General features: G+C 37.6%; 1 protein-coding gene across 2 annotated transcripts in view; it reads right to left on the reverse strand.

The window, feature by feature from the left end:
• The window catches only part of DMD (dystrophin), a 2,362,317-nt gene that overhangs the window by 822,737 nt on the left and 1,516,393 nt on the right, over positions 1 to 23,187 (reverse strand). For both annotated transcript variants that reach the window (XM_079764882.1, XM_079764883.1), the window contains exon 48: positions 12,568 to 12,732. In XM_079764882.1, the coding sequence (XP_079621008.1) occupies positions 12,568 to 12,732 (165 nt within the window). The remainder of the gene's footprint in view (positions 1 to 12,567; positions 12,733 to 23,187) is intronic.

A 23,187-nucleotide genomic window follows, 5' to 3' on the forward strand; every position in this document is an offset into this window, starting at 1 on the left:
CAAAGCTTGAAAACAAATTAAATGTTCATTAACCACTTTTTGGTTAATAACAGTCCTCCAACTTTACAGAATAAAAGCATGCCTCTTCTAACATATCCCAAAGGTGCATTATACCCAAGACACAGTTATGCCAAATCAAAATACAATTCAAAATATTGATGACTTAATTCTTCCTTTAATCAATGTACCATTAAGCACTTATCCATCCATATCATTAATAGATTCATTTTTAATAAAAATCTTAGTATGCTTAATATTTATCAAAAGTTTCAAATATTTAGGAAATTTAGTTATTACTAGGTATACTTAGTATTAATCAGAATGGAAGCTATAACTCAATATAAAGTATTTTTTAAAAATACTCTAAAGATTTTAGAGTCTTGTAACCAAGGAAATTTTCTTTCTTTTTTAAAAAATATATTTTATTGATTTTTTACAGAGAAGAAGAGAGAGGGATAGAGAGTTAGAAACATCGATGAGAGAGAAACATCTATCAGCTGCCTCTTGCACACCCCCTACTGGGGATGTGCCCGCAACCAAGGTACATGCCCTTGACCAGAATCAAACCTGGGACCCTTGAGTCCGCAGGCCGACGCTCTATTCACTGAGCCAAACCGGTTTCGGCGGAAATTTTCTTTAAATTGGATTTAAATCTACATAGATAAACTTGTCATACGGAAGTATGATAGAATGATTAATAAAAGACTTTATAGCATAGATATATATTATATTAAGGTATAATTCTTTGGGAAAGTAGAATGGAAATATGATTTAAAGAAGAAAGAGGACTGATATGAAACTTCTATTTATTAAAGATGAATTTGTTTGGTGTATTTTTAAATGGATGATGGTAGATATCATATTACCATGGTATTTGGATTCCACTGGATACATTCAAATGAGTAATGCAACATTTTAAAATGTCAATATTTATAATATGTCAGGAGAGAAAATAGATGTCGACTTTAAAATGTGCAAGAGCATAGTTAGTGTTTCTTAAAAAACCTATTTTGAGAGTTTTATAAGCAGAATAGTCTGAATAGCACCATAATGGAGGTTCTTATGGAGCACTCCTTGGCTTGATAGGGGAGAAGGAAAAGCACTCTTCTCTCCTCCCTCATGAAGAAGAAAATTGTAAAAGCCATACCAATTTCCCCTTGGACCACAAAGTGTTAATCCTGCTTGAACTCTATTCCAGGAATTCTCAATTCAAGAAACTCTTCTCCTTTATAATTTTCTTCTTTTAGGTGCAATTTGGTTTGTTGAAACATGATAATCTCATGACTATTTGCAATCTTTTTTGGAGTGGTTTTCTGGTAGCCAGCTGCCACTTTCTTTGGAAAAAGAGGCTATTTTGTAAGCTTAATTTTTTAGGGGCTTTTATTGAAATTTCAGCTACAGCAAGAAAGATCCCATCAACCATATCTTACTATTGCCTTAAAAAATATGTCCCCACCTTAGTTTTACCTTAAGCCAATAGGGTTCCAAGAATATTGGCTCAGTTTTTCATTTTTTTTTTGCCTTTTTATTGAATTTATTCAGGTGACACTCAATTTTTTCATCTATAATAATAAAGGGGTAATATGCTAATTAGATCAGATGTCATTCTGGACGTTCTTCCTCATGAAGCTGAAGCCAGAGGAAAGCCAGCCCAGGTCCAAGGTGCTTGTGGGTGACCCAAGGGAAGCCTGCCCAGGTCCCAGGTTTTGGAGGGATGCTGGTGCCAGCAGCCGGGGAAAGGAAGGCCTACTCTTGCATGAATTTTCATACACCGGGCCTCTAGTTTTTAATAAGTAGGAAAGCCAGAAGAAGAGTAAGAATTAAATAATATTATAAAGCCAGTTAAGTGTCATACCTGGGATTTAAACTTGGGTCTTTTGCTTCTCTCCCTATTATCATGCTACCTAAATTCAGCAATGGTTTTTGGGGTTGAGTAGAAGGGATGAAAAGTAAGAGTAAGAATTATGATCCCATGTTCAAAAGAAAAGTTGATGCTGAATTCCACTTATCCTCAAATTAAACAAACTTCAGGGTTTACTGGAGAAAGAATTATTCTCTTGCCCAGAAACAACCTGCACTCAGAGGGATTTTTAATTTTCAATAAACCTCTATCTAGTTGCATAGTGAATGAGGATATTGAGCCTTTTTGTCCAATAATTTTCATCCCAATTTTTCAGGACACCTTCCATAGAAATATTTTCATACCTAATAGGAAACACTGAAACATTTTTTTAGAAAAAAAATAGACATAAAAGATGTCAGTGTCCTCTTCTCTTTCTACCCTGCCCAATTTCACTTCTTAAAAAGTAAAAATAAACTAAGTTGGAAAGCATATTCAGTTTAACTTGAGCTGGTACACATCTATCTAAGGGAATAACTATTTAGATGTGAATTATTGTATTCCAAACAGTTAACTAGATGGCATTAACTTCTAAAAAGCTAATATTGTGAAAAATGGCCACACTCTTAACTGACTGCCTGGGGTTCCATTGGTGAGTCCAACTAAAAATCCAGTTCTCCAGATAGTCTTTGGAAGCATGGTAAAGGGTAGATTTTAATTCTTAGGATTCTGAATCTACTATTAAGGCTGGGATAGAGTCCCAGACTTCTTTGAAAGCTACCATTGGTTTAGAACATGGAACACTGAGATCTCCTTTGGTTGAACTGCAGTTCTCTGGTACTTACAGTACTCTTTCTCTGTAGAGATATCATTTGGGTTTTCTTTGTTTGTATCACTTTGGTTTCTCCCTTCCCCATGGAAAGGACTATGTCAGGTACTCTAGAGCACAGTCTTCTGATAGCCTTGCTTAAATAACTTTTAAATTATTCCCCTGGGCTAAGACAGGATTTCCAGAACTCTAGTGGAGAAGCTAATGGGTTTATGATGCTGCTAACCTGAGATCACACAGAACAAGAATCAATTACATGTAATCGAATAAACTGATGAAGAATAATTTGATTAGAGATTTTGTTTAGAATATTGCTGATGCTTTAATGCTCCATTTTCTTGATATAAGATACTGTTTGCTTTTCTCTTAAGCTATTTATCACTCATAGAAATTTAATAGATTATACTTCTGTAAACAGAAGTGAAACATTTCTCTTTTTTTTTCTCCCTGATTTATCCCTCCAGAATTCAGAAACACTTATTGAGCATTCTTATTTTCATGGTGATACAATTATTTACATAGGCTCAATAAGAATATCTTATTATTCTTATATAATACTAGAACATAATTGAGAAAATCAGTTATATAACCAAGGGTTTGACTGGAATGTCATATTTGAGAATGATGTGCATAGAATTAGTTATGACCAGAATGTTTTAAGGAACCACTTTTGACTTTTTGGAGACCATGCTTACAAAGCCTTTTTATGAAAACTGACCTGGTACCTGGCTTACAGATGTCCAAACTTACAGGTGAATAAGGAAGGTCACTTTCTGGCAGGCCTAGAAAACCTTAGGATAATTTGAGGACTTTGAGAATAGAGGAATCAACCAAATCTATAGGTATAGTAGGTAAAATTAATGGCAAGATCTTTGCTTGACTTTCTAACCTCATGAAGCTTGAAAAAGTCAAATATGAGATTCTTTATGAAAAACTTTCAGCAAAAACAAACCTTAAAAGCCCTGCATCGTCAATTACTATCCTTGCTGCACCTATGTAAGTAAAGAGCCCAGCCTTATTTTGTAAATAAGAATAATCTTACTTTGAGTATCTGATCAAATGAGAGGTGACTTTAGACAAATATATATATATATATATATATATATATATATATATATATATATATATATATGTTTCAATAGAAAACTACAGCGCAGCCTTTTGGGTTATTAGATTCTAGTCTTGTTCATTGTCTTTGAGCTATTTTGAATTTCCTTGTAAACTGCATGACTTTGTTACCCACCTTTAAATTGGACTGGATCCTGCCTTCTTACTCATTTTGTCAGTTCTTACCAGATTTTAAATTCTAGTTTCCTTTAATATCTGGCTACAACTCTCTACACTAATATTTTCCATTTTTCTCCTATTCTCCTGACTTGGCATTACTGAGAACTAAAAGCTGACTGCCCAGATCCTTATTCAGATTCTATGTTGTCTTTCAGTTGAACTTTCTCCCCAGGATCTAAAGAATCCCTGAGAGCTGAAGTTGGACAACTTATACTTCAAAGGACTCATCGGCACAATAGATTATGTATGGATAACCTTCAGGCCTGGAGATGCTGTTGTGTGGGCCTCTCAGGAAGCTCAGTGGAACTCTCATATCTTTCATATTCTGCTCCAGGAAATAATCATGACTGTGGAAAATCTTCCCCAAACCTCTCCAATGTCTGTCATCATTGAAAACATTGAAACTGTCATCAAATGACTACTACCACCTTATGTCCACCATCAACAGATGTTCCCGAACGAAGCTCTAGGAATCTTCTTAACTGGCTGCCCCTGGACTCAAAAATTGAGTTTATAATCTGCCAACCATTAGTTTTTTATTTTCTTCTTACTTCCCCCAAATTCCCTTCATTAAATACCTGATTGCTCAAATCATCCAGCAAATATCCTCTGTTACCAAATCTCAAAATCAGTTCAATGTGTCCTTCAAGAACAGAAAGTTTCTGTAATGAACTACATGCACTATCTCTCCTAAGTTGTTCAATTGCCCTGGTTTCCCTGGAATAAAACAGAGGAATGACAAAGATGGTCTTAACATTCTCCTTAGCTTAACTAAACATTAGACAGGTTTCTTTCTGATTATGGCCTTGGTCTCTCTCTTCTTAGCACATTTACTTTAGAAAACTTTCAATTATACATTCCTTCTCTGCCTCTTTGAGAGGTTAATCTACAACCCAGAAAAGTCTTTCTCAAGGAGTTGTGAGTCATCCCTTTGAAATGGAAATATTAGGCAAGATAGCACCCTGTCTCCCTGTCTCTGTGGGAGCATGGTAGCCTACCTTCAAAAAGTGACAATTAGTAGATAGAGATGGCTTAATCACATTAACCAAACTCCACTCTAATGTTCTCCAGTTCTTTTCCACTGGCTAATTCCAATGCTTAAAATCCTTCCTGCCTTTTGTTTCAATGGAGTTGAGTTCAATCTCTCTCCCCTATTGCAATAGTCTTGAATAAAGTCTTCCTTGCTTATTAAGTTGTCCAGTGCAATTTTTTTTTCATAATCCTCTGCAGAGAGGATTTTGGTGTTCAGATACTTTAGCATTCAGTCACTACAAATGTGTCCTTTGGTAGTTTTCAGTGTGGATGTGACATGGGGAATTAAGTTTCTTACGTGGTAAGGAAGAACCAGCAGAGTAGTATGTCGTATTTATTCATAGACCACAGAAGGAAAGTCATTTTTGAGGAGAGAAAAAAATACTCCCTGTCGTCAATATGAAAGCATCTCAATCAGTAAAACTTAACATAAAATTATGTGTTTTCCCCCTACCTCATATTTTAATAAAAAGTTTGAAAAGCAGTAGTTAGGCACTTCTATGTCAGATAAACAGTATACCTGTAGCTCATTACTGAAAACATTCATTAAAGATTAAAAACATAAGACCTTTTATAGAAACTTTAACTGGTCCCTGTTTCTTAGCATTTAATTATCATTTCTAAAATTTGAAATCAACATATTTTATCTCTAAATTGAATGTACATTTGAAAATCAAAATTCACAGGCATGCCTTCTAGTGAGCTGACTGATGGGAAAGCGTTGTGATTATGCCTAATTTTTACCCTCTACATCACGATCTCATTTATTATGTTTCTCAGCTTGCTAAGGGTTTTGTGAGGTGATTTTTGAAATGAATATTGCTATTTTCAGGATTTCCTGAATAGGAATATTTCCAGAGTAAATTGCACAAACTAAGCGATGTACAGTCAATTTTCACTCCAGCATAAACAATGTATTAGAACAGAGCCCTTAAGGCTTTTCTAAAAATTTGGGTTTCATTACACAGCTACCTGCATTTCATCAATAAGCATGAAGTGCCCAGCAGGCTAAACTGAGGCTCACAGAGGGCATTACATATTTGTCTTACTGGTGTTCAGAATTTGACTAGAGAAAACAAATGACCTGAATGGCAAAACAGTAGGTCCCTTGTTTCAGAGGTAGCCATTGCCACCATGGCCAGACAAAAAAGAGTTACTTAAATTGAGGAAATGGCAGCTTGTACATTGGCTTCCTTTGCATTAACTTACTTCTCAGATTTTAAGAAAGTATTTCTTTCTCTGTGTTAAAAATGGGCATGTCCTCAAAACTGTTTGGAAAGTTTATTTTTGGTTTCCAATAGTTTAAAATTAAGAAAGTCCATTTCCCCATCTTTCTCTCTCTCTCTCTTTTTTTTTTAATCCTCACTGGATGTTATTTTCCATTGATTCTTAGGGAGAGTGGAAAAGACAGAGAGACACATTGATGTGATAGAAACACACATCAATAGGTTGCCTCCTGCACGAGCCCTGAGCAGGGCCTGGGATAGGGAGGAGCCTGAAACCAAGGTATGTGCTCTTTACTAGAATCGAACCCGGAACACTTTGGTCCGCAGCTTGACACTATCCACTGAGCCAGGGCTTCCCATCTTTCTTTAACTGAAAAAAAGTTTAATCTCTTTAAGCAGAGGGCTATAGCTGCCTGTACAGTCTAAATTCACATAGCTTAAAGCAGAACTATGTGTAATCTCAATAACATTTTTAGACAGTGACTATAGATAGAAACTAGATAAAGGGAAATAAAGAACTAGGTAAGTTAATTATTCATACAGGTCACAACTTCCTGATTACAAGCTAGGGGTATGAGAATTATGGAGGGAATCTCTCCAGTCATTAAATATATGATTTTTAAAAATCTTATTAGGTGTGTGTGTGTGTGTGTGTGTGTGTGTGTGTGTTTAATACAGCTGTAAGTATAAGAAAATGGCTAAAGGGATATTTTTGAAATCTGCACTCCAGATATGAAAAACTCAGAATATGCACAGAGGACTGAAGCCAAGGAGTTTTACTGCCAGAAAAAAAAAGAAGCTGCTTCTCCCCTCAGTGAATTAGACCAAGCTTCGGGAGACAAATATTAAGATTTTGTGAAACCACACACAGCATCAAGAGTGGCGACTTGAAGCTTTGATAAAGGAAAGTGATTAACAAAGCTGAGAGTGGCTTTCATTCCCAACTGCAGGGACCTATTGGCAGGAACCTATGGGCCATGGACAAACAAAGGCCCAATGCACGTTTTCAATATTTGTTAATCATTCCGGGGGCACAGACTGGGACCAAAGTAACTTTGGTTGAGTCAACAACACCCATTTATATCATAGGACTTTGTAAACTTTTAAACACATTCAACATACAGAGATAGCTAAGATTGTATATTTTTCATCATATAATGAAGAAGCACATTTTAACTGAAGATTATGTTAGAAAGTAAAGAAATGTGCTTTTATCTGTGAGTTACAAAAAGCTCTTCCTAATTGGGAACAAAGCATTTATGGCCTTTCCTCTTTGCAATACTAAATCAAGGAACATTTAAGAATAAACTAGAAAAAAGATAAAGGCACACTTCCAAGCTCTTTCTATGAAGCCAGCATTACCCTAATCCCAAAACTAGATAAAGTCACTACAAAGAAAGAGAATTACAGGCCAATATCCCTGATGAACAAAGATGCTAAAATCCTCAACAGAATTCTAGCAAATCGGATATAGCATTACATTAGAAAGATCATACACCATGACCAAGTGGGATTTATTCCGGGGATGCAAGGATGGTATAATATCTGCAAATCAAGAAATGTGATACATCACATAAACAAATTGAGAGACAAAAATTACATACTCATATCAATTGATGCAGAAAAAGCATTTGTCAAAATCCAACACCCTTTCTTGATAAAAACCCTCAGCAAGTGGGAATTGAGGGATCATACCTCAACATAATAAAAGTCATGTATGACAAACCTACAGCCAACATCATACTCAATGGGCAAAAACTTAAAACCATTTCCCCTAAGAACAGGAAGAAGACAGGGATGCCCATTCTCACCACTCCTGTTCGACATAGTGTGGGAAGTGCTAGCCATCGTGATTAGACAAGAAGAAATAAGAGGCATCCAAATTGGAAAAGAAGAAGTAAAACTGTCATTATTCACAGATGACATGATATTGTACATAAAAAACCCTACAGACTCGATAAAAAAACTACTAGACTTAATAAATGAATTTGGTAATGAAGCAGGATACAAAATTAACACCCAGAAATCTATGGCTTTTTTATACACCAATAATGAACTCACAGAAAGAGAAATGAAAAAAGACAATCCCATTTATCAATGCAACCAAAAAATTAAGATACTTAGGAATAAACTTAATCAAGGAGTTAAAGAATCTGTACTCAGAAAATTATGGGACACTAGAGAAAGATAGAGGAGGACATACACAAATGGAAGAATATACCGTGTTCATTAGGATTGGTAGAATCAACATCATTAAAATGTCCATACTACTCAAAGCAATCTATAGATTCAATGCAATCTCCATTAAAATACCAACGGTACATTTCACAGACCTAGAACAAACTCTCCAAAAGTTCATATGGAATAAAAAAAGACAGAATAGCTGCAACAATCCTGAGAAAGAAGAACAAAGTTGGGGGGATCACAATACCAGATATCAAGCTATATTACAAAGCTACTGTTCTCAAAACTGCCTGGTATTGGCACAAGAACAGACATATAGACCAAGAGAACTGAACAGAGAACCCAGAAATCAACCCAAGCCATTATGCTCAATTAATATTTGACAAAGGAGGCAAGAGCATACAATGGAGTCAAGACAGTCTCTTCAATAAATGGTGTTGGGAAAATTGGACAGATACATGCAAAAAAATTAAACTAGAATAGCAACTTACACCATACACAAAAATAAACTCAAAATGGATAAAAAGACTTAAACATAAGACGGGAAACCATAAAAATCTTAGAAGAATCCATAGGCAGCAAAATATCAGACATATCTCATAGCACCATCTTTCCAGATATAGCTCATAGGACAATGGAAACTAAGGAGAAAATTAACAAGTTGGACTATACCAAAATAAAAAGCTTCTGCACAGCAAAAGAAACCATCAAGAAAACAACAAGAAAGCCTACTGCGTGGGAGAACATATTTGCCATTGTTATCACCAATAAGGGTTTAATCTCCAACATTTACAGGGAACTCATACAATTTAACAAAAGGAAGATAAACAATCCAATAAAAAATGGACAAAGGACCTAAATAGACACTTTTCAAAAGTGGACATACAGAAGGCCAATAGACATATGAAAACATGTTCAAAGTCACTTATCATCTGAGAGATGCAAATCAAAATGACAATGAGGTACCATCTCACACCTGTCAGAATGGCTATCATCAACAAATGACAAGTGCTGGTGAGGATGCGGAGAAAAAGGAACCCTTGTGTACTGTTGGTGGGAATGCAGACTGGTGCAGCCACTGTGGAAAACAGTATGGAATTTCCTCAATAATTAAAAATGGGAAATCCCATTTGACTCAGTAATCCCACCTCTAGGAATATAACCCAAGAAACCAGAAACACTGGTCAGAAAGGACATACGCACCCCTATTTTCATAGCAGCACAATTTACAATAGCTAAGATTTGGAAACAGCCTAAATGCCCATCAGCAGATGAGTGGATTAAAAAACAGTGCTACATTTACACTTAGGAATACTATGCTGCTATAAAAAAGAAAGGACTCTTACCATTCACAACAGCATGGATGGACCTGGAGAGCATTATGCTAAGCAAAAAAGCCAGTTGGAAAAAGATAAATACCATATGATCTCACTCATTTGTGGAATATAATGAACAACATAAACTGATGAACAAAAATAGATTCAGAGAGACAGAAGCATCGAACAGACTGTCAAACCTCAGAGGGAAGGCAGGGGAGGATATGTTTGTGTAGGGGGGTAAGAGGTCAACCAACGGACTTATATGCATGCATATAAGCATAAACAATGGACACAGACAGTAGGGGGTGTGAGGACATGTGCTGGTGGGGGGTGGGAGCTGCTCGGGAAAGGTCAATGGGGTAAAAAGGAGACATATGTAATACTGTAAACAATAAAGATTTTAAATTAAAAAGAGAATAAACTAGATCCAAAATAATTGAGAATGTGGCTGAGGTCATTGTTTATTGGACCAAGTAACTGTACTTCTATGTTGAGATTATTTATTAAGTAATGAAAAGTAAGTATTGATAAGACACAATCACAATGGAGAATGGTTGCTTTTCATATACCTCTGAGGACACTATGTACTAGATAGGTGGAAAAACTAAGAAATCCCAGAACGATGCCTTCTCTTAATGTTGATATGGTTTCATTCTCCTCCAGTCTTGTTTTTGTGACCACACATGACCCAAATGCACTGTGACTGGTGCATCAGAATCCACGCCTTAGTGTCAAGACCTCCACTGTGCCATCACTGTACAGGGTGTGTTGTTAGCTGTCCTGCATATTTTCTTTTTTAAAAATATATTTTTATTGATTTCAGGGAGGAAGGAAGATGGAGAGATAGAGAAACAATAATGATGAGGGAGAATCATTCATCGGCTGACTCCTGCACACCCCACTCTGGGAATTGAGCCTGCAGCCCAGGCATATGCCCTGACTAGGAATCGAACCATGACCTTATGGTTCATAGGTTGATGTTCAACCACTTAGCCATGCCAGCTGGGCACTGTATTCTTTCTTAAAGTTAATTTAATTTTTTTCTGGGTAAAGCCTATTGTGACTTGCGTTTAATCATCAGACTGAATCCAATACCATCCAACTGGTTGATCAGCCTAGGTTTTGCACTGATGAAATGATGTTTACCTGTGGCTGACACTGTCATCTGCTTTAGCTATCAGAATGTTAGACATAAATATAAGGAAGAAGTGGGATAAAAATAGCGGAGTGTACTTTGCAAATATAACTCATTTTAGTTATATCAAAGCTCTCTCTCTTCTTAGCCTCACTCAATCCCATCTTCCCTAACCTTTTACTTTTCTTTTCTAGATGATCTTTGCACTTCCTTTTATCTTTGCTTTATTTCCTATAAAATAGCAACTACATGGAAACAAAGTTGTTAGATAATTAAAATCTTATGAAGTAAATACATGGAAGAATTTGGGTCAATAAATTAAAAGAAAAATTTACTTAAAGATGCTACATAGCATATTTAGTCTGAAATTACCTATTATATTAATTAATAGGTTGAGCTTTCATTTGGATTGTTTTATTTGATTGCCTACTTAATGTTGTTGGCCCACAGGATATGTAAAATGGGGCATCATGTTGGAACAAGTTCTTATAATACCCTCCTGGAAAGAGAGAGAAGATAGAAACAATCAATGTTGATGGGGACACTAAAAGAGGAGGTGATGGTATCTGATATGTTTGTATGAACCATAGGCTTACCTGCAGCATCTCATTACCATGGTTGACTCGTTAAGCATTTTTATTCATTGATTCAAAAATACTAACAATCACCCACCATATGCTGAGCCCTCGGGCTATTCTGAAATAAGGGGAATAAGAAAGATAAGAAGATGCCCTCTGCATTCAAAGAGCAATGTGATGAGATAGTCAGGTCTGTAAAATTTATGTGCAAATCAACATACAAAGGCTATTGGAGATAGATACAGAGGTTTATAAGAAATCTGGAAAGGGTTTTTTTAGTCTACTTGAGAGTATAGAAGAAAGCTTTAAGAAGCAATGATACTGAATTCAGTCTTGAAAGATGGAAGAAAATTAATCATGAGAAAAAAGAAAGAAGTCATTTAAAGAAGACAGAAGATCAAGAACAAAGACATGGCATCAAGCTATATGCATATAAAGATACAATATAATGTGTTGTGGCTAGGCTATAAGGAGAGGTTGTTGGCAGAATAAGAGGAGAGAAAGGTAAACTGGAGTCAGTCTGAGAGGGCTTTATATAAAGTCTACTAAAGAGATTATACTTTATATTTGTAGGTACCTAATCTCCTAAATGACTTCAGCTATTGATAAGAAGTCTACAAACATACTCAGTACAATTAAAACAGGAATGGAAAATGGATTGTGCCCTCGCCAATATGGCTCAGTTGGTTAAGCATCGTCCCATGCACAGAGGGGTCACCAGTTCGATTCCTGGTCCGGACACATACCCGAGTTGCAGGTTCAATCCCCAGTTGGGATGTGTTTATGGGAAGCAACCAATCGATGTTTCTCTCTCACACTCCACATCAATGTTTCTCTCTCTCTCTCTCTCTCTCTCTCTCTCTCTCTCTCTCTCTCTCCTTCCTTTCTCTCTCAAATCAATAAAAACATTAAAAAAGAAAATAGATTGTAGTAGTAAATATGATGAAGGTATTCTAATGATAGAAATTTAATGAATATATTAGTGCTAGAAAATGCTGTAAACAAACAGAAAATGTGAGTCAAATAATAATAACCAACATTATAACAACAATGATAATGATTGTAACAAATGAGAAACTTAGTTCATTGTTATTGCCATTCTTTTGGAAAACAATATTTAAAGCAACGAGTCCCTACCTTAATATCAAATGGTCCTCTTTGATTTGGTTGATTGAGAATTTCCAACTGATTCCTAATGGGAGACAGCCACAGAAGCAGATGATTTAATTGCTCTTCAAGCTGTCCAAGATCTTTTATGTTAGCCTCAAGTTCTCCTTGTTTTGTAGGTAAGTCTCTAGAAACCTGCAAGGAAACAAAAGAAAAATATTCTCATGATTTAAATAAAAAAGAAAAATGAAATATTTTCAAAAATTATTTGTTATAAAATGTTATAGAAATTTACTGTATTTGGTATTTTAAGAGCACGATATTGATTACTGACATGTGTTACCTGTTAGGATTTAATTTGTGTATTAACAATAACTGATTAATAGTCTTTCCAAAAATGTCTATGCTTATAAAACAGTACACCTTCTTTAGTAAATTGAAAACACACGCCCAGAAAAACAAAAATCTAACTCCAACCAATAAAATTAAAGGAGTGCATTCTTCACTTAACTACTCACTTATTAAAAATAAGTGTGTCGTGTATTATAAGCCAGACACTCTGCCTTTGCACTTGCATTTTTTGTGAGTGATAGTTAGTGAGCTCTAGTATAACCAAGTAAAACAGAATCAGAAGATGAGAATAAGAAGTAAAAAAATCATTTGGATTAGAATTGAACCTAAAAAATGATTATAGGTTATGTTTATTAAGAGCTAACTATGTACCAAGCACCATGCTTGGAAGTTTCACATTAATTGTCTTGTTTAATCCACCGAACAACCCTATAAATGAATAACATTGGGATTGAATTTGAAATAATTTGGGAAGCAGTATGATATGCTGTTCAACATTGTGGAGTCTAGAATTAAGCTACTCAGTTTTAATTCTTGGTTCCAGCACTTTCTTGGCACATTAGCCAAGTTCTTTAACTCTAAATGTCTTCTCTATAGAATGAAGATAATAATAGTACCTGTTTCATACGGTCATTGTAAGAATCGTATGCAATCCATGTAAACAGCTTAGAGCAATGCTCTGGATGATAGTGAATGACAGGAAAATCATTAAAAGTTAGTGATTATTGCTCAAGCTCAAGTGTAAATAGAGAGCTAGGATAAACAAGTATAAAGTCTTTTTCTTCAGATTATCAAGGGCTAAAACAGGTATACAGAAATAAAGAATGTGAACCTGCAATAGCAACTCTATATTATCTTATTAATTATTAATGATACTATGATTATAATACAAATATTGCATTATAATATGAACACAAATGTTATAATATACATATAGAATATAATAATATTACAATGATACTATGAATAGAGAACATCTTAAAAATTAAGATGCCTAGGAATAAACTTAACTAAGGAGGTAAAATACCTGTACTCAGAAAACTACAGGACACTGAAAAAAGAGATAGAGGAAGACATAAACAGATGCAAGGATATACTGTGTTCATGGATTGGTAGAATCAACATCATTAAAATGTCCATACTACCCAAAGCAATCTACAGATTCAATGCAATCCCCATTAAAATACCAACAGCATATTTCACAGACCTAGAATGAACTCTCCAAAAATCCATATGGAATAATAATAAAAAAAAAAACAGAATAGCGGCAGTAATCTTGAGAAAGAAGAACAAAGTAGGAGGGATCTCAATACCAGATATCAAGCTGTATTACAAAGCCACTGTTCTCAAAACTGCCTGGTACTGTCACAAGAACAGACATATAGACCAATCGAATAGAACAGAGAACCCAGAAATTGACCCAAACCACTATGCTCAATTAATATTTGACAAAGCAGGCAAGAGCATACAATGGAATCAAGATATTCTCTTCAATAAATGGTGTTGGGAAAATAGGACAGATACATGCAAAAAAATAAAACTAGACCACCAACTTACACCATACATAAAAATAAATTCAAAATGGATAAAGCACTTAAACGTAAGATGGGAAACCATAAAAATCTTAGAGGAATCCACAGGCCGAAAAATCTCAGACATATGCCAAAGCAATTTCTTCACCGATACAGCTCCTAGGGCAATGGAAACTAAAGAGGAAAATGAAAAAATGGGACTACACCAAAATAAAAAGCTTCTGCACAGCAAAAGAAACCATCAAGAAAACAACAAGAAAGCCAACTGCGTGGGAGAACATATTTGTCAATGTTATCTCTGATAAAGTTTTAACCTCCAACATTTACAGGGAACTCATACAACTTAACAAAAGGAAGATAAACAATCCGATCAAAAAACGGGCAAAGGACCTAAATAGATACTTTTCAAAAGAAGACATAAGGAAGGCCAAGAGACATAAGAAAACATGCTGAAAGTCACTAATCATTCGAGAGATGCAAATCAAAACAACAATGAGGTACCACCTCACACTTGTCAAAATGGCTATCATCAACAAATGACAAGTGCTGGTGAGGATGTGGAGAAAAAAAAACCCTCATGCACTGCTGGTGGGAATGAAGACTGATGCAGCCATTGTGGAGAACAGTATGGAGTTTCCTCAAAAAACTGAAAATGGAACTCCCATTTGACCCAGTAATCCCACTCCTAGGAATATATCCCAAGAAACTAGAAACACCAATCAGAAAGCATATATGTACCTCTATGTTCATAGCAGCACAATTTACAATAGCTAAGATTTGGAAACAGTCTTAGTGCCCATCAGCAGATGAGTGAATTAAAAAACGGTGGTACATCTACACAATGGAATACTATGCTGCTATAAAAAGGAAGCAACTCCTACCATTTGTAACAGCATAGATGGTTCTGGAGAGCATTATGCTAAGCGAAATAAGTCACTCAGAAAAAGATAAATATCATATGATCTTACACATTTGTGGAATATAATGAACAACATAAACTGATGAACAAAAATAGATCCAGAGAATCCAGAGACAGAGAAGCATCAATCAGATGCTCAAACCTCAGAGGGAAGGTAAGGGAGGGTGGGGCAAGGGGGAGAGATCAACCAAAGGACTTTTATGCATGCATATAAGCATAACCAATGAACACAGACACCAGGGGGGGTGAGGGCAAGAGTGGGGGTGGAGGGTGGGGGGATAATGGAGGATCAGGACACATATGTGATACCTTAATAAAGAAAGGAAAAAAATGTAAATGAAATGAGCACACTAATATACTAGTGTATAATGTAAGCAATGTCCAATACTTTGGAATAACTGCTTTAGATACTTTAAAAAAAACTAACTAATGAACTTTATAGTCTTTAATTGGATTCAGAATTGTGGGGAGAAAAGGATGATAATGGATAAAATAACCATTCAATTAATTTATGGGGGAATAATTTTATATAAGCTCTTATTATATGTAAACAATATGCATTTTGAAATATGTTGTATATTTCAAAATATACACATCTTAGGCTCCCACAACAATGTTTCCTTGGAATACTAATTTTAAGATGAATGGGAAATATTGGGCCTGCCTTGTTTGTTGTGTGCAACTGTATCTGGATTGGGGATCTGTGAGTTAGACTATAGATCTTGGCTACATATGACTAAAATTATATAAATACTAGTGCCCCGGTGCATGAAATTCATGAAAGGGGGGGTGTCCCTCAGCCTGGCCTGCACCCTCTCCAATCTGGGACCCCTCGGGGGATGTCCGACTACATGGACTATTTGGATTTTGTATTCCACATGGTCCATGTACCATATTTGATTTTACAATTTGAAAAAGTAGAGAACACTGGTCTTCATCTGTAATTTCTGCCTTAATTATATGGTCAATGTCATCTTCTGTTCATAATTTGGATTCACTATCTGATATTAATAATATATGAGCATGAGGCAGTCCGCATTTCTGAAATTCAATGACATGTGGCGGGGCCGAGGCAGAGGTGGTTAGGGGCAATCAGGCTGGCAGGCAGAGGTGGCTAGGGGAGATCCAATCAAGCAGGCAGGCAGAGGGGTTAGGGGTGATCAAGCAGGTGGGGAGAACAGTTAGGGGTGATCAGGCAGGCAGGCAGAGTGGTTAGGAGCCAGTGGTCACAGATTGCGAGAAGGATGTCTAACTGCTGGTTTAGGCCTGATGGAAATCCCCCAAGGGGTCCCGGATTGGAGAGGGTGCAGGCCAGGCTGAGGGACACGCTCCCCATGAACAAATTTTGTGCACTAGGCCTCTAGTAGAATATAATACAGAAAGGAAAGGTATCTATATATATAAAATCCCAGCGACCAAACGGTGGAATGACTGGAATGACCAGTCACTATGATGTGCACTATGGTGGCCAACTGGCTCGATCCAGGCCCCAATTGGCCCCCACCAACCTCCCGCAGCTCCTCTCCCCAGTTGGCCGCTGCCCCTCCCTCCCGGCCGGCCCTGCCTGTGGCCCCTCCCCCTGGCTGTCCAACCTCCTGGGGTCTCCCCCAGACCAGCCCCCTGATAGGCCTCGATCGTCCGCCAGGCCTAGGGACCCCACCTGTGCATGAATTCTAGAACTGGGCCTTTAGTTTACATATATCATTTAAAAGAGCATTCAGCTTAATATTAAAAACTCTGGCTACTGCCCTAGCCAGTTTGGCTCAGTGGATAGAGCATCGGCCTGGGGACTGTAGGGTCCCAGGTTCAATTCCAGTCAAGGGCATGTACCTTGGTTGCAGGCACATCCCCAGTAGGGTGTGTGCAGGAGGTAGCTGATCGATGCTTCTCTCTCATCAATGTTTCTAACTCTCTATCCCTCTCCCTTCCTCTCTGTAAAAAAATCAATAAAATATATTTAAAAACAAAAACAAAAACTCTGGCTACCAAGTCAGGTCTGTTTTCAACTTTTTGCCAGCGTTGTAAATCGTTTGTAATATTTGCCCATTTGGGGTTGAATGTCATGGTTATGAATAAATTGGGATTGCCATACTTTGTTACAATTGCCATAGCATCCTGATATCGCTGTTGCATATTTCTGGGACTACGCTCAAAAGTTGATGGAAGTATTATCATTTTACCAATTAGCACATTGTCATTTTCAGATCTAGATGTGAGATAATCCATTAAACCACTATATTTTTCAACTCTCAACTTAGATTGGTTTGTTTTAATGAAATTTATTTGATTTGCCTCCATTTTTGAATATGAATCCATAAGAAACTGTTGAGTTAATTTTCCTGCATTTAAAATAGGATTGAACGTGTCCCGCACAGAGAGATGAAATCCATAATACTGCATTTGTGTGATTCGTGCCCTTACATTTTGTCTAGTATTATTGTCAAATACACTGTTTTCTCTGAGTCTTAATGCAATATCTGTTTCCCAGCCTTTTTCACCATGTGGAAAAAGACTAGGATATGTCATTTCATCTAATGTAGGAAACAGGATACTGATTTGTTTCATTTTAGTGGCATTCAGATTATTTGGATCTGGTTTACAGTGAATGAGCAAGTTCCTTTGAAAAGGAGGTTCTCCATCTTCGTTACTGAATACGACAGCAACCTCGGTTACATGGGGAGAATTATATCTACCTGGATCACTGTTATGATCATATTTAAAATCCATTGTAACTTCCGTGGGAGCAATACCTTTTGCTGCTGCTTCAGATTGGGCTTCCTTTTTTATCTCATGTAGCATCTTGTACGATTTTGTTAATTCATTTATTTCATGCATAGGGTTGTTGATGTTGAACATGAGTCTTTCTGAGCAGCCCTGGTTTTCTGGCATTGCTAATCTTTTACTTGTCACTTCGGCCGTATCTAAAATATAGAGTTGAGCAAACTTCCGAGAAACACCATCTAAAGAATGTAAAGTTCCAGTATGGTGATAAACTTGTCTGTGTATGCTAAAATAGTATGGCCCATATCCTGATGGCGATGCAATATTTGCACCCATTGAAGCAAAAGCAAAAGAACTATTTATGGAATGAATATTTTCCATGAAATTTTTATTGTCAGAATCTTTATTTGTCATTAATCTTTTAAAATATGCCAGGTATTCTGAAAAACATATATCATTTGGACAAACTTTACCTTTGCTACAACATTAAGTAAATTTTCCATCAGATGGTTTTTCATCACAGAAATTTACTGATAGGCAAAATTGACATCTAATGGTCATTCCACCACAACTATGTTCGAGAATTGCATCCTCATGTACTCTATTTTTGAGGAGAAGGCAGTTCCTACCAGTATTGGTAGTACTTGTTGATGACTGTTCTTTAGACATATTCTGTTGTCGCCGCTGCCTTCTTTCAACTTCAGAAGCACGTTGGTCTTTACACATTTTCTGTTGATGATACTGGCTTCTTTCCACTTCAGAGCTACGATATGCCAATAGTTGCTCTTCAGATACATTCTCTTGCCAACGCCACCTTCTTTCAGCTTCAGAGGCATGTTGGTCTTCAGACATTTTCTGTCGATGACACTGGCTTCTTTTTACTCCAGCTACATTGTGTCAATAGTTGCTCTTTAGACATATTCCCACCTCCCTGCTGTCAGGGACTGGGATGCAGGTGAATGAGAATCCTGGCTGTCAGGCCGCTGAGAGCTAGCTGACCAATGGCTGATTCTGGCTGATTCTGTTGGGGATGGGACTCCATCCTCCCTGCTGTCAGTGTCTGGGCCAGCGCCCATGCCCATGGGGACACAGCGTCAAGTCCACCTGTGCCAGGAGGCCAGAGTCAAGTCCCTGCCCACTTGCGTGTGCCTCAAAATCCCATGAGATCCAGACTTGCCTGTGCCCACACAGACAGATGCAGCATCAAGCCGCACAGAGTTGCTGGACCCTCTGTGGAGCCGCCCCTGCGGCGCGTGGGGCAACAGCCGGGACCCCCCCGCAGTGGGGCTGAGGGAACTCCGGCAGCAGGTGTGTGGAGCAGCTGCCAGACCTCCCATCACCACCTCATGGGGCCGCGGGAACTGCAGCGGCAGGCACAAGGAGCAGCTGGCCTTGCCCCCGCTGTGCACACTGCCATCTTGTGACGGTGTTATGGTGTGAGGGTTAATTTGCATATTACCTCTTTATTATAGAGTACTAGAGGTCCAGTACATGAAATTTGTGCACAGGTAGGGTCCCTAGGCCTGGTCAGCGATCAGGGCCAATTTGTGGGGCAACTGGCAGGGAGATCAGTGGGCCCCCACTGGCACCCGCCTTGGCAGGCCTTGTGCTGCCCACTCACTGGCCCTGCTCCCTACCACCGCCAGTTGCCTCCCTCTGTGGGGTGACCAGCAGGGAAATCGGGGGCCCTCGCTGGCACCCACCTTGGCTTGCCTAGGGCCTGCGGGCTGGGGGCAGCTCCTTCATTGAGCATCTACCCCCTGGTGGTCAGTGCATGTCATAGTGACCAGTCATTCCACAGGTCATTCTGCCATTCAGTTGATTTGCATATTAGGCTTTTATTATCTAGGACTAGAGGCCTGGTGCACGGATTTATGCACTGGTGGGGTCCCTTGGCCTGGCCTGCAGGGACTGGGCTGAAACTATCTCTCTGACATCCCCTGAGGTGTCCAGGATTGTGAGAGTGCAGTTCTCAGGTGACACACCCCGAAATAGGGCTCCCTCCTCTCTGGTTCTGGGTGCATCACCTGAGAACTGCAGCTTCCAATTTACCGCAGCTCGGCAGTTCCTGCTTTGAGCGTCTGTCCCCTGGTGGTCAGTGTGCATCATAGCTACTGGTCAGAGGGTCTGCCTCCTGGTCGTAATTGCACATCACTACCAGTCAGATGTTCGGACAGTCAAACAGTCGCTTAGGCTTTTATATATATATATATATATATAGAGAGAGAGAGAGAGAGAAGGCAAATAGAGGCTGTGGCTTTTATAAGGTACCAGCAAAAACTTTGGTTTTCATTCCTGGTGCCTTTTCCTGTGTGGGGTGAGGAGTCAAAAGGACATGTGTGGGTAACATGGAATGTTTGTCCATGAATAATGAATCATGATACTGTATCTGCTTTATCTGAACTGTATCCTGCTATAAAGCGTAGTAAATATAGTATTAGATGAAGACCTATTTGTATTTCATGAGTTTTAACCCATAAGGACATCTATGGTGCTGAACTATATTTACATATATGTGTGTATATGTGAGTGGGTGAATGTTTGTGTATGTGTGATAGTTAATATCACAAATGTAAATCCACGTATATACTATATAATCAAATAATACCTTTGATTTATCATTTTCAGCATTTATAAGGAGGTAACTAGTTTCTTTTTATTGGATCATTTCCTACTCAAAAAGCATTTTACAGCTTCAACTTGAAACATCTAAGAGCCTCTAGATTCTGAAGCTATCAGAAATAATAGCCATCATATTTTGCTAAAATCTCTAATGTAGAGTTATGAACTCATTTATACCTGATCACAAAGTAGTCTGTGTTTCATTTAGGCTCCATATATAAGCACAGGAATCTGTATAAATTTTTTTCGTTTATTTTTTATTTTTATTGATTTCAGAGAGGAAGGGAGAGGGAGCTAGAAATATCAATGATGAGAGAGAATCATTGATTGGCTGCCTCCTGCACATCCCCTATTGGGGATCGAACCCAAAATCTGAGCATATGCCTTGACAGAAATCAAACCAGGGACCCTTCTGTCTATAAGTTGATGCTCTATCCACTGAGCAAAACCAGCTAGGGTGATATTTGTATAACTTTTTAAAAAATATATATTTTATTAATTTTTTTACAGAGAGGAAGGGAGAGGGATAGAGAGTTAGAAACATTGATGAGAGAGAAACATCAATCAGCTGCCTCCTGCACACCCCCTACTGAGGATGTGCCTGCAACCAAGGTACATACTCTTGACTGGAATCAAACCTGGGACCCTTCAGTCTGCAGGCCAATGCTCTATCCACTGAGCCAAACCAGTCAGGGCATCTGTATAACTTTTAACTAAGGTTGTTGGTTTCCTTCTCATCACCCAACCCACTCCTTCATGGTTACAGAGATAGAACAATTTCTGGCAGAAAACAGTACAATTGGTAAAATCTGGCTAACATCTGGAATAATTGAATGATAGCTTATAATGAGATTGTGGGGCACACTTTTCAGCCAGTTATGACATTTGCATTAGGTATATACTCACAGACCTTGTGCTTCCCTCCACCATAGCATTTACCTTACACTAATTTATTATTGACAGTTACCTCCCTCACTGAGCTTTGATTTCTGGATGAACTAGGTTTCTACATATCATAGATTTTCAATAAATAGCTGTTGAATGAAAGACAAACATTTTCTAATTTGAGAATTAATTTATTTTTTAAAGGTAAGAATCAATACATGTCTAGAGCTAATCAACAACATAAAAATGTAATTTTACCTTTATGTTAGGAATCTTTAATTAACAGACAAAAATATTAGTAAATTGGACTATATAAACAAGAGAGACTTCTGAATGGCAAAAAGAAAACAAACAAAGTCAAAGGACAAATGACAAATTGCAAAGTAAAAATATTTGTGACTTACATCTCTAATAAGGGACCAATATTCCTAACACATAAGAGAGTTTCTGACAACTAACAAGACAAAGGCCAACAATCCAAATGAAAGTTGGACAGAAGTTAAGGAAAGTTCATAAAAACAGAACACAAATGGATTTTAAATTTACAAAAATAATGTAAGTCATGGTCATAATGAGAGGTCTGAAAATTTCACCTAATACACTGACAAAAATATAAGCCTGAAAACAAACTATGCTGCCAAAGTTGTGGAAAATGCAGACCCTTATATGTGGCCAGTGGGATGTATATATTGGTGTATTCCTTGTGGAAGACAATTTGGCAATATCTATTAAATGCATGTAACCTTTCATCCATAACTTTTACTTCTAGGACTTTATCTTTGAAGCACAGAGAACCCAAACAAGAGGAATCCAAAGAGGACCACACCAAGACACATCATAATTAAAATGTCAAGGGCAAAAGACAAAGAGAGAATATTAAAAGCAGAAAAAACACACCAGTTACCTACAAGGGAGTACCCATACTACTGTCAGCTGATTTCTCAACTTAAACTATGCAGGCCAGAAGGGAGCGGCAAGAAATATTCAAAGTGATGAATAGCAAGAACCTACAACCAAGATACTCTACCCAGCAAAGCTATCATTCAGAATTGAAGGTCAGATAAAGAGCTTCACAAACAAGAAAAAGCTAAAGGAGTTCATCACCACCAAACAGTATTATATGAAATGCTGAAGGGTATTCTTTAAGAAGAGGAAGAAAAAGAAAAAGGTAAAGATAAAAAATTATGAACAACAAAGTGACAACAAATACATATCTATCAACAAGTGAATCTAAAAATCAAATGAATAAAAAAAGTTGATGAACAGAATAAACTGGTGAATAGAATAGAATCAGGGGCATGGAAATGGAATGGACTGATGATTCTCAGAGGGAAGGGTTCTGGGGGTGCGGGAAGAGATTAGACAAAAATCTTATATGCATGTATGCAGTACCTATGGACACAGACAATAGGGTGGCAAGGGCCTGGGGTAGGGTGGGAATCAGGTGGTGGGGAGCTATGGGGGGACAAAAGGGGGACATCTGTAATAATCTCAACAATAAAGATTAAAAAAGTTAAAAAAATATTTTTATTGAGTTTTAGAGAGAGAGAAAGGGAGAAGGAGAGAGAGAAACATCAATTGGCTGCTACCTGCAGGCCCCCTAACCAGAGATGGACCCTG

Source organism: Cnephaeus nilssonii (assembly GCF_951640355.1).
Source record: "Cnephaeus nilssonii genome assembly, chromosome: X".
Classification (NCBI taxonomy): domain Eukaryota; kingdom Metazoa; phylum Chordata; class Mammalia; order Chiroptera; family Vespertilionidae; genus Cnephaeus; species Cnephaeus nilssonii.